General features: G+C 36.6%; 1 protein-coding gene across 3 annotated transcripts in view; it reads right to left on the reverse strand.

The window, feature by feature from the left end:
* NBAS (NBAS subunit of NRZ tethering complex) overlaps positions 1-16191 on the reverse strand; it is a 317946-nt gene that overhangs the window by 248213 nt on the left and 53542 nt on the right. For 2 of the 3 annotated variants that reach the window (XR_013441601.1, XM_078055983.1), the window contains exons 11-12: positions 14087-14155; positions 2448-2576 (exon numbers count right to left, since the gene is read on the reverse strand). Coding sequence is in view for 2 of the 3 variants with exons in the window: in XM_078055983.1 (XP_077912109.1) it covers positions 2448-2576; positions 14087-14155 (198 nt within the window). In the remaining variant the exon portion in view is untranslated. Of the gene's footprint in view, positions 1-2447; positions 2577-12377; positions 12539-14086; positions 14156-16191 lie in introns of those variants that run through there. The other variant, XM_078055984.1, reaches the window with a different exon arrangement.

Consider the following 16191-nt stretch of genomic DNA (forward strand, 5'->3'; position numbering starts at 1 on the left):
GCAAAATGTCCATGGTAATGGCAACCGGGTCCCTGGTTTTGTTTTGTGAGCCCTCAAACCTGTTTTTTTCTCTAGTTTGCTCAGGCATTCAAGGGAATTTACAGCAACCCAATCTGAAAAGACAGATATATTATCCTAAAAATTGGTCAGTTTGTAATAAAAGATATAACAAGTTACATCAATAGATGGTCTCTATAGACTGGGAGTTGCTAAAACAGAGCTAGAAGAGGTAAGATGGAAGCTCACTGTAGTACAACAGAAAGATCCCTCTATAGCAATCCCTGACAAACTACCCTTCTAAACTCTCAATGTAGAGGGGCGCCTGGGTGGCTCAATCATTAAGCATCTGCCTTTGGCTCCGGTCATGATCCCAGGGTCCTCGAATCAAGCCCCACATCCGGCTCCCTGCTCAGCAGGAAGCCTGCTCCTCCCTCTCTCACTCCCCCTGCTTGTATTCCCTCTCTTGCTGTCTCTCTCTGTTAAATAAATAAATAAAATCTTTAAAAAAATAAAAATAAAACAAACTCTCAAGGTAGAGTTCAAAAGAGTCTCCCTGGGACAATACTGGAGACCAACTTCTGGCACAAACTCATCTCTTTACACCATAAACCTCTTCCTCCCTTCCTACCCCATTACTTTTCTGATGGCATTTTCCAAATTACTGAGATATTTAGAGTTAGTTATTCAAGATTTTTAAACAATTTTTAACTCTTTTAATAGAATCGTTATAAAAATCTAATGAATAACATTAATGAGCTAAAGAGTAGTTAATTAAAATGATATTGATTGGCAACTAATGACAAAATAATGTCTAACCAGTTAAAAAGTTGAATATATGCCAATAAGGACTACAATAAATTCAATTTATCCTTGCAGGTAAAGAAGGATATCCAGCATTTCAGTAAACGTAAGAGCATACTAATGATTTTTGCCTAAACAGGCTTTGCACTACACACATATGCCATTCTGGAATACTAACAAAATGAAATACTAAGTGTGCCTTGAACTTCATCAGTATTTCTATTAGGTGAATGAAATAATTCAAGAAAATTAGTAAATTCAAAAAAAATTTGCCCAAATGTAAAATTTCACACATATAATAGAACAGGGTATTCCCAAATGACAAACTTATCACTATACATCAATAACCATGACAAATACATGGTACCTTTTGGATCAATAATCCAGTACGCATAGCTATATTTGTTGCACAAATGGTTTTAGAGTTGATCCACTCCACTTCCAGAAGGAAGATATAAATCAAGCTTGCTATAAATTCCAAGGAGAGAGAGAGAGAATGTTCCTTGTATTTAGCTACTGAGTTGAAGACTGAGGAGCGCCTCTTCTATTTAGAACAAATCTAGATCCAGTGAGATAGAGTGCAGTAGACATGTGGAAACCAAATTACATTCAAGGTGAGTAGGAACTAGAGGGAAAACAATCTTCCCAAACTTGTGTATAAAAACAAAAAATTGAAGAATAGTGAAAACAAATTTAAGTCTGTGAAAAGTGTAAGAAAATGCAGAGCCAGTTTCTCTTTCCCTCTGCTATTCTGGGAATAACCAAACACCCTTTGATTTTCAAAATTCTTTTAATAGCTCAGTTTAACTGATGAAATGACATTAAAAAGAATTCTGAAAAAAGACATCAACCCATTCAGACCATTCAGGGCATAGGCTCCAATCCTGGAATCACAAAACCATCCACCAAAGCTGGTGACGAGATATTCTTATGGAAAAGGGGTATGGGGAAGTATAAACCTTAAGTGCTGAAATGCTAAATAGTCATCAGAGGAGTAAAAGATCTAGAACATAAGTTGTATCTAACTGGGAAGATTTTTCTTTAAATCTTCACTCTATCACAATACACAGCCTATCATGATTTTAGATTATAACAGATATTGAATCTGTTGCTCAACAACTGAAACTGTTCATTCTTACAACCTGTCATTTCAAGACACTAAAAAATTAACAGACTGTATCTTCACTATCTACCTTTTGAGTGAAGAGAAGATAACTCCCTTCAAGTCTTAAGCCTTAAATAAACCCAATATTATATGAGTGTTGCAAGATGTGGGAAGAATTGTAACCCTTTTAGAATACTGACCCTTGGAAGCCATCATATTAGTTGACTGTTGTTACAAAATTAGTATCTCCATTCTGTATTTTTATAATGAGAAAAAGAGAAAAGAGGAGAGGTTGGTGGACAGAGTACACTCCGTATACAGAGTGTACTGCACTACCAATTAAAGTCAGTACACAGTGCTACTCTACTCTAAATTTATCCTACTATATTGATAATATTCTAATATAACTAAAGCTTTCGCATGATGTGAATAAATAATAGCTGTGTGCTACAGTAAAATATCAAACAAATGAAATTAGTATTGTCAGTACTCACCCTTAAGCGAGACTCATTCTTAGAATAATAATAATCAAGAGACATACCTGCTCGTTTTGATTCCATTCCCCTTGCTGCTTCAGAGATGGAATGGCCCAGATGCTTAGTTTCCCTGAGAAGTGAATGGCAGCAAGGAGGGTCCCATCTGGAGAAAGGCTCATCTTAAAGATGCCATCCTATACAGTAATTATATTACATTAATGTCAGATCAAGGAACTTGTAGCTGAAGTAACCTCCAGAATTTAATAACACTCTTCAGGGGGTGCGATGTCATAAATTATCTCTCATAATTAAGGGTTCCAACAACTTTGTAACACTATAATGTGCTCCAGCATAAAGAAACAGGGCTCTTACCCTTCAGGAGTTGTGTTGTTTTTTTATTTTTTTAATCCCTTTTACAGTGTTATAATTTACATATAACTGAAAACCCAAATATGTGAGCATTATAAAAATACTCTTATATCACACATCAATTACCATGAGTTCTTATTAACTTTTATGGGTTGATATTGACCAGACTGTGAGTTTGCTGAATTTGGGCTCCACATTTTCACAAGATTCTGTATGTACACAACATCTGGAATATTCTATCAAAAACAGGCCACAAATTCATGCTGTGTGGACAAAAGGAAAGGGACAGGAGGAAGAGAGAGTTGGCAGAAAAGAGGGTCCAATGATGAGGAGAACAGAAGAAGGCAAGGGGGGACATGCACTCCTGCATTTGAGGAGCACTAGGAGTGTTTATTGTCCAGATTCCTGGTAAATCTGAGGCATCTAACTGTTGCTACAGAAAAGAGAAACTTTGTAGTGCACGGATTTCATATGGCCAACCTTAGTGTGCACAGAGTCCTACTTGTCCAAACAATCGCTCACTCCTTTCCCAGTGAGAATACCAGGTTGCTCAGTGGTAACAAGAGAAACCACACAAGCAAAAAGGTCTCCTGCCTATTGCCTAAGAAGAATCAGAAGAATCAAACAAACACTAACTGACATCTAGTGCCCATCAAGCATTTATTAAAACCAGGGTTTAAGGTAGTTTACCCACAAACAATAAAACAGACCCAAAATGAGGGCCTACAACCGTATTTGTCCTTAACATTTAGAAAACTGGCAACACAGGGCCCACCACCACCAAATGGCAATAATCAGGTGGGATTGGGTAGCATATGCACCCTTCAAAGGGTCATAAGCTTTCCAGTTAGCCAAATCCCCCACCATTCTTGGTTATGGCCCAAAGATTAAGGCCAAGTATCAGCTACAGAAGTAAAAATTAAACACGACTATACTAAAAAAAAGAAAGTATGCCTGGCTCAATTCACCACATTATCTACCATCTGGTCTCTACAGACACAAGAGTTTAAGTCCTCACGTCTACAATGACTAAGATATATTAGCCATCAAAAACAAATAGAACTATTTCAGAAAGTGAGAAACACTGCTGGATGAGTAGACAGATGAAAAGATTAGCATACTCTAATCTCCTCACTAAGGAGTAAAATCACTTTAGCTGGATATAACACATCTAGCCCAGAATGCCAGAATTAAATGTAAGAAAGAATAAAATACAGAAGCCCGAGAAACAGAAGCAACAAAAGCAAAAGCACTTACAGCAAGATGTTAAATACACCCCATCCCCTCCTCTGTGATGGAAAGGAGGTCAGGAGCAGAAGATGAAGAGCCTGGCATCTTCCATTCACAACTCTGGTCAATAAGCTCCATGGTTTGGTATAAGGTACGCCTTACAAGCATAGATTCTCATTAGCTAGAAGAACTCTCCCCCATCACTAAGAGTTTATAGAGAAAGAAACTGAAGACTGCAAGGGTTAAGACACTTGCTGAAGATCATTCAAGTATAGACCACAGAACCTGAGCTAGATGCATCTTCAATCCCGACCCAGGTCACTTCCACCACACCATGATCACTGCCCTCCCCTGGGCCGTAGCCTTTCCAGGAGCCACAGGTATGCTCCTCAGGAGAAGTAATGGTCAAGTACACTTAACTGTTTTCCTCACCTACATAATTAGTCACTAGTGATCTGGATGAGCACTCCCAAGTATTACAAATGCTTCATTAACCAACTACCCTAAAAGTGCTCTGAAAGCAAATAGGAAGTTTATGAATGTCTTTAACAAACAAAAAGTATATTGAATAATGTGAAGAATTCAACGATAGCACTGTGACCTAGAAAACACTGAATGAATATGCTAAATTATCCTTTGTTTTAATCCTTCTCCCCGCCCCCACTTCCTTCCTTTTCTTTCTAGACATTAAGCAGTAAATAACTAAAATATTACCACTTGCTTTTTAACATGGTGGGTTCTTAAATCCCCTTAGTTTTATTTGATACTATGATATCCACACTGCAAACTTACCATTCCTTTTTCTAAGCATTTTGTTGTAGAAATCTGCACTTACACAGACACAAAAGTAGAAATTATAGTACAATGAATACCCACAGACCCAACAACCAGCTTATAAACAAGTATCAACATTCTACATTCGTTTCATGATTCCTTCCCAAGTCACTACAATATCCTCGGGAATTTTTTTTTTCCCCGAAGTGTTTTAAAGCAGATCCACGTACTGAATGGAGCATTGGGTGTTATATGCAAACAATGAATCATGGAACACTACATCAAAAAACTAATGATGTAATGTATGGTGATTAACATAACATAAAAAAAAAAAAAAGCAGATCCCAGACATGAGCTATATATACATTAAGTATACATTTCTTTAAAGTCCCAAGTTATCTGTTTAAGTTTCATATATACCCGCAGTGAGAAGATAGGGTTACCAGTAGCAATTGAATTACAGCCAGTCAACAATAGACAAGTCACCTATGTTACTTTAGAAACAAGGTGTTCTCCTTGTGAAATAAAAACTCCTCTTTTATTTGTAGAAACATTTCTGAGTGTCTATAGCACACAGAGTATTTCTGGCTCGGGGAATAATTTATTATCCTGACAGTAACTGTTACACAAGATCTAAAGCCACAGTTAGAAAATCCAGGCTAAATTCTGTGAACAGAGTCTGCCGTATTTAGAAGTCTGAGTGCTTCTTGGTCGGCCAGAGAGAGAATTTCAGCATGTGTGCTCTGGAAATAAGAGGAAATGGCTTTTCAATCAACTGCACATCACAATAAAAGTAAACCTCAAACCTTTAAACCGTAATTCCTTATACTGTATTAAGATTTCTCAGCATAAGTGAATAATAATCTTTGTCTCATCTTCTCTATCTGAATTAAGTAGCTCCAAAAGCAATAAAATTTAGCCGTAATTTTCACTTCACTTAAAATGTGTCTGAATTTTTTATATTCCTCAAATATGAATGTCATGTTTATTTTAATCATTACAACAGCTGGAATGTTGGTCAAGAATATATATCTTGGCAGTGAGAAGTGGAAAGCTTTTTCTCTGAGAGCAGGAACAAGACAAGAAAGCCCAATCTTGCCAGTTTTATTCAACATAGTACTGGAAATTCTAGCCAGAGCAATTAGGCAAGAAAATAAATAAAAAGCACACAAACTGGAAAGGAAGAAGTAAAACAGTCTCTTTACAGATGACATAGTATTATATACAGAAAACCTTAAAGACTCCACCAGAGAGCTGTCAGAATAAACAAATTCAATAAAGCTGTAGGATAAAAGAATCAACATACAAAAACCACTTGCATTCCTATACACTAACAGTGAACTATCAGAAAGAGAAATTAAGAAAACAATCCCAGTTATACTAGCAACAAAAAGAATAAAATACTTAGGAATAAATGTAACCAAGGAGGGGAGAGCTCTGTACAAGAAAAGCTATAAAACACTGATCAAAGAAATTGAACACAAATAAATGGAAAGACAGTCCATGTTTTGGATTGAAAGAATACTGTTAAAATGTCCATAGTGTCCAAAGTGATCTATAGGTTCAATGCAATTCTTACCAAAATTCAAATGGCATTTTCCACAGAATTAGAAAAAATAATCCTAAAATTTGTATGGTACCATAAAAGACCCTAAGTCCCCAAGCAGCCAAAGCAATCTTGAGAAAGAACAAAGCTGTAGGTATCACACTTTCTGATTTCAAACTACTGTTACAAAGCTATAGTAATCAAAATACTACTGCATTGGCATAAAAACAGGCACAAAGATCAATGGAACAGAACAGAGAGCCCAGAAATAAACCCATGCATAGACAGTCAACTAATTTACAACAAAGGAGCCAATAACACACACTGGGGAAAGGATACTCTTTCAATAAACGGTATTGGAAAAACCAGATAACAACTGGACCCCTAATGTACACCATATACTAAAATCTACTCTAACTGGATGAAAGTCTTGAGCTTAAGACCTGAAACCCTAAAACTCTTATAAGAAAACAGGGGATAAGCTCCATGACTGGTCTTGGCAATGATTTTGTTTGGATTTGACACCAAGAGCAAAGTCAAAAAGAGCAAAAATAAACAAACAGGTCTACATCAAATTAAAAACATCTGCACAGCAAAGACAACCTATGAAATAGGAGAAAATATTTACAAACCACATATCTGATAAAAAGTTAATATCCAAAATACACAAGGGACTCCAACAACTCAATAGCAAAAAACTCCAAATAACCCAACTTAAAACTGGAAAAAACATCTGAATAGACATTTTTTCCAAAAAAGACATACAAATGGCCAACAGGTACATGAAAAGGTGTACAACTAATCACCAGGGAAAGGCAAATCAAAACTACAATGAGGTATCACCTCACACATGTTAGGATGGCTATCATCAAAAAGAAGAGTACAAATGCTGGTGAGAATGTGGAGGCAGACAGACACACACACACACACACACACACACACACACACACACACACGAGTATCATTTGGCCTTAAAAAAAGAAGGAAATCCTGTCATTTGTGACAACATGGATGAACCTGGGGGGCATTATGCTCAGTGAAATATGCCAAACACAGACAAATACTGCATGATATCACTTATATATATTATATGTAATCTTAAAAAAAAAAATCAAACTCCTAGAAACAAATAGTAGGAAACTAGTTGCCTACCAAAGACTGGGGGAGTGAAAGAAGTATGGAGAGGTTGGTAAAGGGGTAGAAACTTTCAGTTATAAGATGAAGTTCTGAAGATCTAATGTATAAGATGATGACTACACTTGATAACACTGCATTACATAACTGAAACTTGCTAAGAGAGTAAGACTTAAACATTCTTACACACAGAAGAAAAAGGTAAATATGTGAGGTAGTGGATGTGTAAATTCGATGGGGGAAAATCCATTCACATTGTATACATACAGCAAATCATCACGCTGTTCCCTTTAAATATCTTACAATTATACCTTAATAAAGGTGAGGCAAACAAAACAAGAAAGAAAATGATAAATATCATTACTACCTGCTTCAGTCTACTCTATTCCATGAGTAGCCGCTGAAAGGCAGACTCCCTAAGTAATTACTTGGTAAGTTGTTATCACTGGGTAGGCAACATAGGACAAAGTAAGTTGGTTGGCAAAGCCCATTTACATAGTGGATGGTCTTCTTCCACCAGAAATTAATCTATAGCCCTTTTAATTGACTGTATTATCAATTCTATTTACCTCCCTGTCTCAAATCTCTTCTCAAAACTTTTCAAAAGGTACTTTCCTCTTACCTCATTGAATCTCTTGTGTAGCAATGCGATACTAATACTACTGAAATTAATAATATGAACAGGATTTTAACTTCCACCTCTATTTCTCATTTATTAAACCACTAGTTCAAACATCCATTTGATCTTTTGTTAATTAAAAACGTTAATTAAAGCCTTCTACTACTGGCAGCAATATTTAGAATGGAATTGTGCCTGCTCTCAAACACTGCAATAAAACTTTTAACTGTCCTTTCTAAGAGAGTAATTCTTTTAAATGTTAAATATCAGATCTTTATACTGAGATTAGTTTAAATTGCCTTTCTTCTACTGCGTATCATCTACATAGAACAATTAAAAATGAGTGATTTCCTATTTCATTACACCTTTCAAATGTACAAGCTATATTAAAATTAAAGTACTGAACTGTAGTGCATACACTCAAAATGTTCCAAATTACTACGTAGCCTTAAAGGTGAATTCATAAGCCCTGCTCTTCCAACATTCAACAATTATTTATTGAATAAATATACTCAATAATACAGTATTACATGTCAGGCACCATTTTACACTCCGGGGAGCCAGCAGCCAGCAAAACATAAATCTCTGCCCTCAAGAAGTTCAGTAGATATTCCTGCCCACTGTGGTTTTATAAGTCTGACCCCCCCAAATCAATCAATCAATCAATCAATCATCCTCAAAAGCATGGTTAACAAACCTGGGGGCAGCAGGTGGGAAGCAACACTGGTGCAAAAGTATGTAGGAAAGAGAAAACCCTTGGGAAAAAAATTTTCCAAACCAATATTCTTTATAAAAGAACATACATAGTTTTTATTATTAATATATTCTTTGAAAGATAATATTATATGCCAGACAATCAGCAGTTGGTTATTTGGAATCATATAAAGGCCATATATGAAAAGCCTACAACTAACATTGTAGTCAGTAATGAAAAACTTTTCCTCTAAGAGAGCTTTTCCTCTAAGATCAGGAACAAGATAAGGATGTCCACTCTCACCACTTTTATTCAACATACTACTGGAAGTCCTAGCCACAGCAATCAGACAAGAAATAAAAGGCATCCAAATTGGTAAGAAAGAAGTAAAAATTTTTACTATTTGCAGATGACATGATATTACATATAGAAAACCCTAAAAGCTCCACAAAAATACTACTAGAACTAATAAATGAATTCAGTAAAGTCACAGGATACAAAATATACAGAAATCTGTTGCATTTCTATACACTAATAATTTCTCTTTCTGCTACTTCATTAAGGAAACAATCCTGGGGCGTCTCGGTGGCTCAGATGGTTAAGGGTCTGCCTTCAGCTCAGGTCATGATCTCCAGGTCCTGGGATAACATCCCATGTTGGGCTCCCAGCTCAGAGGGGAGTCTGCTTCTCCCTCTGCCTCTGCTTCTCCCCCAGCTTGTGCTCTCTCTCTCAAATGAATAAATAAAATCCTTAGGAAGGAAGGAAGGGAGGGAGGACGGAAGGAAGGAAGGAAGGAAGGAAGGAAACAATCCCATTTACAACTGCACCAAAAAAACAAAAACAAAAAATCTAGGAATAAACTTAACCAAGGAGGTAAAAGACCTGTACCCTGAAACCTATAAAACACCAGTGAAAAAAACAGAAGATGACACAAACAGATGGAAAGATATCCCATGCTCATGGGTTGGGAGAACCAATATTATTAAAATGTCCACACTACTGAACCCAAAGCAATCTACAGATTTAGTGTAATCCCTATCAAAATACCAACAGCATTTTTCACAGAACTAGAACAAATAATCCTAAAATTTGTATGGAACCACAAAAGACCCCAAATAACCAAAGCAACCTGAAAAAGAAAAAAACTGGAAGTATCACAATCCCAGATTTCAAGATATAACACAAAGCTATAGTAATCTAAACAGTATGGTACTGGCACAAAAACAAAACAAAAAAACACAAAGATCAATGGAGGAGAATAGAGAGCCCAGAAATAAACCCATGCTTTTATGGTCAGTTAACCTACAACAAAGGAGGCAACAATATACAATGGGGGAAAAATGGTCTCTTCAACAAATGGTGCTGGGAAAACAAGACAGCTATATGCAAAAGAATGAAACTGGACACCTTTCTTACACCATACACAAAAATAAACTGAAAATGGATTAAGGACTTAAATATGAGACCTGAAACCATAAAATTTCCTGAAGAAAATAGGCAGTAATCTCTTTGACATCAGCCATAGAAACATTTCTCTAGATATACTTTGGCAAGGGAAACAAAAAGAAAATTAAACTATTGGGACCACACAAAAATAAAAAGTTTTGCACAGCAAAGGAAACCATCAACAAAACAAAAAACAACCTACTGAATGGAAGAAGATATTGGCATATTTTATATCCAGTAGGAGACTAATATAAAAAATAAAGAACTTAAAAAGGCGCCTGGGTGGCTCAGTTGGTCAAGTGTCCAACTCTTGATTTCGGCTCAGGTCATGATCACAGGGCCATGAGATGGAGCCCTGCCTCAGGCTGCACACTTAGCACAGAGTCTTCTTCAGATTCTCTCTCCCTCCCCCTCTCCCTGCTCACATGTGTGCACTCTCACTCTCTAAAAATAAATAAAATCTTTAAAAATAAAAAAAATAAAGAACTTACACAATTCGACACCTAAAAAAAAAACAAAAAACAATTAGAAATGAACAGATCGGGGTGCCTGGGTGGCTCAGCTGGTTAAGCATCCAACTCTTGATCTCAGCTCAGATCTTGATCTCAGGGTCATGAGTTCAGGCTCTGCACTGGGCTCCATGCTAGGCATGGAGCCTACTCTAAAAAAAAAAAAAAAAAAAAAAGAACAAAGGACAAGAAAAGACATTTTTCCAAAAAATATATACAGATGGCCAACAGACATCTATATATAGAAAAGGTGCTCAACATCACTAATCATCAGAGAAATGCACATCAAAACCACTATGTCACCTCACACCTGTCAGAATGGCTAAAATCAAAAACAAGAAATACCAAGTGTTGGCTAGGATGTAGAGAAAAAAGGAACCCTCATGCACTGTTGGTGGGAATGCAAGCTGGTGCGGCCACTATGGAAAACAGTATGGAAGTTCCTCAAAAAATTAAAAATAGAATTACCATGTGATCCAGTAAATTCCACTATTGGGTATTTACCCAAAGAAAATGAAAACACTATTTCAAAGAGATATGTGCACCCCTATGTTTATTGCAGCATTATTTATAGTAGCCAAACTATGGACCCAACCCAAGTGTCCATCCATACATGAATGGATAAAGAAGATGTGGTATATTATAAACGATGGAATATTACTCAGCCCTAAAAAGAATGAAATCCTGCCGTTTGCAACAACATGGATGAATCTAGAGGATATAAGGCTAAGCGAAATAAGTCAGTCAGAGAAAGGCAAAATACTGTATGATTTCACTCATATGTGGAATTAAAAAATAAAACAAAGAAAAAAAGAGATTAAAAAACAGACTCTTTAATACAGAGAGCAAACTGGTGGTTGCCAGAGGGGAGGTGGGGAGGCAGGAAATGGGTGAAATAGGTGAAGGGGATTAAAGAGTCCACTGATGATGAGCATGGAGTAACGGATAACAGTGCTGTATCATTATATTGTACACCTGAAATAATACAACACCGTGTGTTAACTATATTTGAATTAAAATAAAATAGGCATCATAATGCCAATAACACAAGCTTCCTGTGAGATCATGTGAAAGTACATGTAAGCTAGAAAGCATTCACAATAATAGGGAATTATTAGATAACCCATATGAGGCCTTTCAGCTCTACAGTTACAGTACAAAAAAATCTATGCCCCATAATTATTTCTGGGCTAGGAACCATCACGTACAAATAAGGTAACACATAACATTCAGATATTTACTGAAGGCACTGATTTTAGAATACTAATTTCATAACATCTTTTTAAGGATTCTGGTACAATGTGCCATTAGGATAGATCAAAACATAAGGAAATGAGTTGTTTGCTTCTCCCTTGTGCTCAATCCCAGAGGATACTCTGATTAAGGAGAAAGAGCCGCGTTCCACACAAGAGAACTGCCAATAGCAGGGTCAAGGCAACACACAACTGGAGTTCCCAGGTGGTAAGAAGGTTTTTTTAAAAACAGGTCTTTCTATACTGGTTGAACAGAGTCATTTTGCCTATTAATATCCCAAATCAACTAATAAACACAGTATCTAATAATTACACAGGATATAATACAAAGGAGAAGCATGAATAGCAATCCCCGAATAATTCTTGTTCTAAAGATACTACAACTACACTAGTCCAAGTGAAATAAACACTGAATACAAACCACAAGCGTCTATGGATCCTGCAGCCCAGCAAACCAGAGAATCCCAGCACTGCGGACACATCCAGAACTTTGCACATGCTGCTGCCAGCCTGGAAATGTCCGGTGTTCCTCTTTTTGCATGAGGAACTCTTACTTCCAAATCAAGTACCCCCTCCAGAATGAAAGGCTCCCTCTTCTGCACCTCAATGGTACTTCATATGATGTTAGAGAAGGGGTTATAAAATGTGTAATATTGTGTTGTTTCACAATCACTTCTACAACCGCCTCCCCCACTACACAGAGGGCTCCTTGAGGAAATACAATGCATTTTATTCACCTATTTATTCTCAGCTCTAACATTACGCCTGGGCTCAAATGGAGTGTTTGCTCACTGACAGAAAAAAAAAAAAAATGAATAAACACTGAAATGACATATTTTTGTTTTATTACAGTCAACAAATTTTTTTTTAAAAAGTGAGCCCTTTAAAATTTGTTAAAGATAGTAACTTAGGAGTAGATTCTACTCCTGAAACCAACATTGCAGTGTATATTAACTAACTAGAAGTTAAATTAAAAATATGAAAAAAAAAGACAGTAATTTAAACAGTATTAAGGAGAATGGGGAAAGGACTCAGGGAGAAAAAGCAAAGTAACGCTCTGGCTCTCATGCACTAAAATGGTAACAGACCAACAGAGACAACATAGTAAATTAGAAAGAACCAAGTGCAAGGCAGAGGCCAAGTCACTTGATCTTCCATACGTTTCTTCATCTGCAAAATGAAAACAAACTCCATGAATTGACTGAAGAGAATGCTAACTGGAAAACAGCACAAACATATGGGGATTCAACATGAAAGTGACTTTGCAGACATAAACAGTAGTGGTACTGCTTGCTTCTACAGACAAAATGCCAAACCAATCCAGAATACATGATTTAGCTGAAGTCAATGGCATAGAAAGAACTAGAACTCAAAATTTTAAATATATTAAATACAAATGCAACAGAATGCTCATCTTATTTCTTACGATTTCTGTATTTTCTTATAATTTCCTTTGGGTTAGTAAAGAAATTAGAGAAACAGAAAAATGAGCTTGTTCGGTTTTCCCCAAAACAGGAAGGGTATGATCCGAGGCCTCCATGTGGGCCCAGACACTTGTGAGAGTAAGACAGAGAGAGAGTGAATAGAACCACCTCCCCCAGAGGCAGCTCCTGAGCGTCTCACTCACATCAGGATGAAGCTGACAAACATCCTTGCCATGAATCCACGCATCTCTTACTGAGGAAAGCAGTATAACAATGGTACTTGAAGCTCAGAATCAACGTGGCTTGTTTCTTCTGGGAGCTTCAATAATCTCAGGTTGTTTTTTTTTTAATTAAAACAAACTGAAAAGGATATATTGTAGACAAGCATACAAAATTCACAAGATAAAACAAAAAACTTCAGATCATATAATTATTCCAGGAGATTTCTTTGGCTTACATTCCCAGACTCAAGAGAACTAGGTTCATTCTTTACTTTTTTAAGTTTCTTTATTGAGATAATGATATATAGTAAAACAAATTTCAGTGAATAGTTCTATGAATTTTTACTTATGTATACGCCCACATAGTGTGCAATTAAGAGCACATCCAGATGAAGATCTATAACATTCAAGGTTCATTCAATTGTCCTTTAAAGGTACTCAGGGTGAAAATATCTGAGAAGCACAAGGTTAAGCTTGTGAGTTACCTGTTGTTGTCCCGGGCGACTATAAAACTTGACACTTAACATCCTTAATAATCCCAATGTCTTTGGTACCTACAAAATAAATGCACATCATACAAAGAAAAATTAATGGAATGTTTCTCGCTGTAAAAATTCTTTTATCATGAAATGCAAATTACAGCAAACCTAGTATTTTAAGAAATAGTTGAGAAAATAAGGGTGCCTGGGTGGCTCAGTGGGTTAAATGTCTGCCTTCAGCTCAGGTCATGATCTCAGGGTCCCGAGATCAAGCCCTGTGTTGGGCTCCCTGCTAGGCAGAGAGTCTGCTTCTCCCTCTCCCTCTGCCCCTCCTCCCTGCTCCTGCACTGGCTCACTCTCTTTCTCTCTCTCTGACAAGTAAATAAAATCTTAAAAAAAAAAAAAGAAAGAAAAATAGTTGAGAAAATCATCAATAGGTGTCCAAGATCTTGGTGAGACTCTATTTTTATTTGGGAAAAAAAATCCAAGTGGTAAATATGTCAACATACACCCATACTCAAATGTTTTGTTTTTTAAATACACACATAACAAATCTACTACAATCTATGCAAATTAGAAGCCACTCAAGCTCTTTTCAAATGAGGTTCTCCAGGTTATCATTTTTATCCTATCATTGTTATGGAAAAGTCAAAATTTCCAGTAGAAATTTCATTCATTAAGGAATTGATCCTATACTTGAAAAATACCAAAAAAAAAAAAAAAAAAAATCAACATTTAGAAACCAGTATTTGAAATAATATAACACAAGACTATTTATCTTTAGATTTAAGAGATACATTTATAAAAGCAAGAGAGGAGAAAGGAATACTTTAACAAACAGAAAACAACTAGTTTTGTTGAAGATGAAGAGAATTTAGTACACTACTGAGGGGATGTAAAATGGTACAGCTGCTGGGGAAAAGTATGATTATTCCTCAAAAAGCTAAACATGAAATTACCATTTGACCCAGCCATTCCATCCTCAGTACATACCCAAAAGAATCAAAAACAGGTATTCAAACAAATACTTGTACCAAACAAATATTCATAGCAATACTATTAAGTGGAAACAACTCAAATGACCACTAAAGAAAGAATGAACAAAATGTAGTATATCCACACAACAGAATACGGTGCAGCCATAAAAGGGAATGAAGCACTGATGCATGCTACAACTTGGATGAACCTCCAAAATATTATGCTAAATGAAAGAAACCAGATACAAAAGGCCACATATTGTATGATTCCATTTATATGAAACAGAATAGGTAAATCCATAGAAACAGAACAGACTAGTGGCTACCAAGAGCTGGAGGGAGGAAGAACAGGGAGTGACAACCTAATTAATAGGTATGAGGTTTCCTTTTGGGGTGATGAAAATATCCTAGAACTAGATCCTGGTGATGGTTGGTTGCACAACACCGTGAATGTACTCAATGCGAGTGAACTGTATACTTTAAGATGGTCAATGGTTGATTTTATACTATATGAATTTTTCCTTAAGAGAAAAAGGAGTACTGTTTTGTCGAGGTTAAAAATTTTCCTACCAGAACTTCTGAGTAGCTAAAGCCATTAGTGATGACCTAGCTCCATATTTCCCAATATTTCCTCCAAAAAAAAAAAAAAAAACAAGGGAAAATATGAAGTGCCTGGCTGGCTCAGTTAGTAGAGCATGCAATTCTTGGTCCCAGGGTCATGAGTTCAAGCCCCACGTTGGGTGCAGAGATTACAGGACAGACAGACAGAAAGACAGAAAAAGATAAATCTATGTGAAAACCATGCCCTCAGGCATGCCTTGGTGGCTCAGTCATTTGGGCGTCTGCATTTGGCTCAGGTCATGATCTCAGGATCCTGGGATCGAGCCCCAACTCAGGCTCCCTGCTCTGCGGGGAGCCTGCTTCTCCCTCTCTCTCTGTCCCTCCAACTACTCGTGCTCTCTCGCTCTCAAATAAATTAATAATAAAAAAAAAAATCTTAAAAAAAAGTGCCCTCAGCTTAACTTGAAGACAGACGATAACCCAAACTTCGAAATAACTTTAAGTAGAAAAATAAAAATCACCAAATCCCAGGTGTCATCTCCACTGCTCCTGCCAACTCCCACCTCCCCATGA

Source organism: Halichoerus grypus, chromosome 10 (assembly GCF_964656455.1).
Source record: "Halichoerus grypus chromosome 10, mHalGry1.hap1.1, whole genome shotgun sequence".
NCBI lineage: Eukaryota > Metazoa > Chordata > Mammalia > Carnivora > Phocidae > Halichoerus > Halichoerus grypus.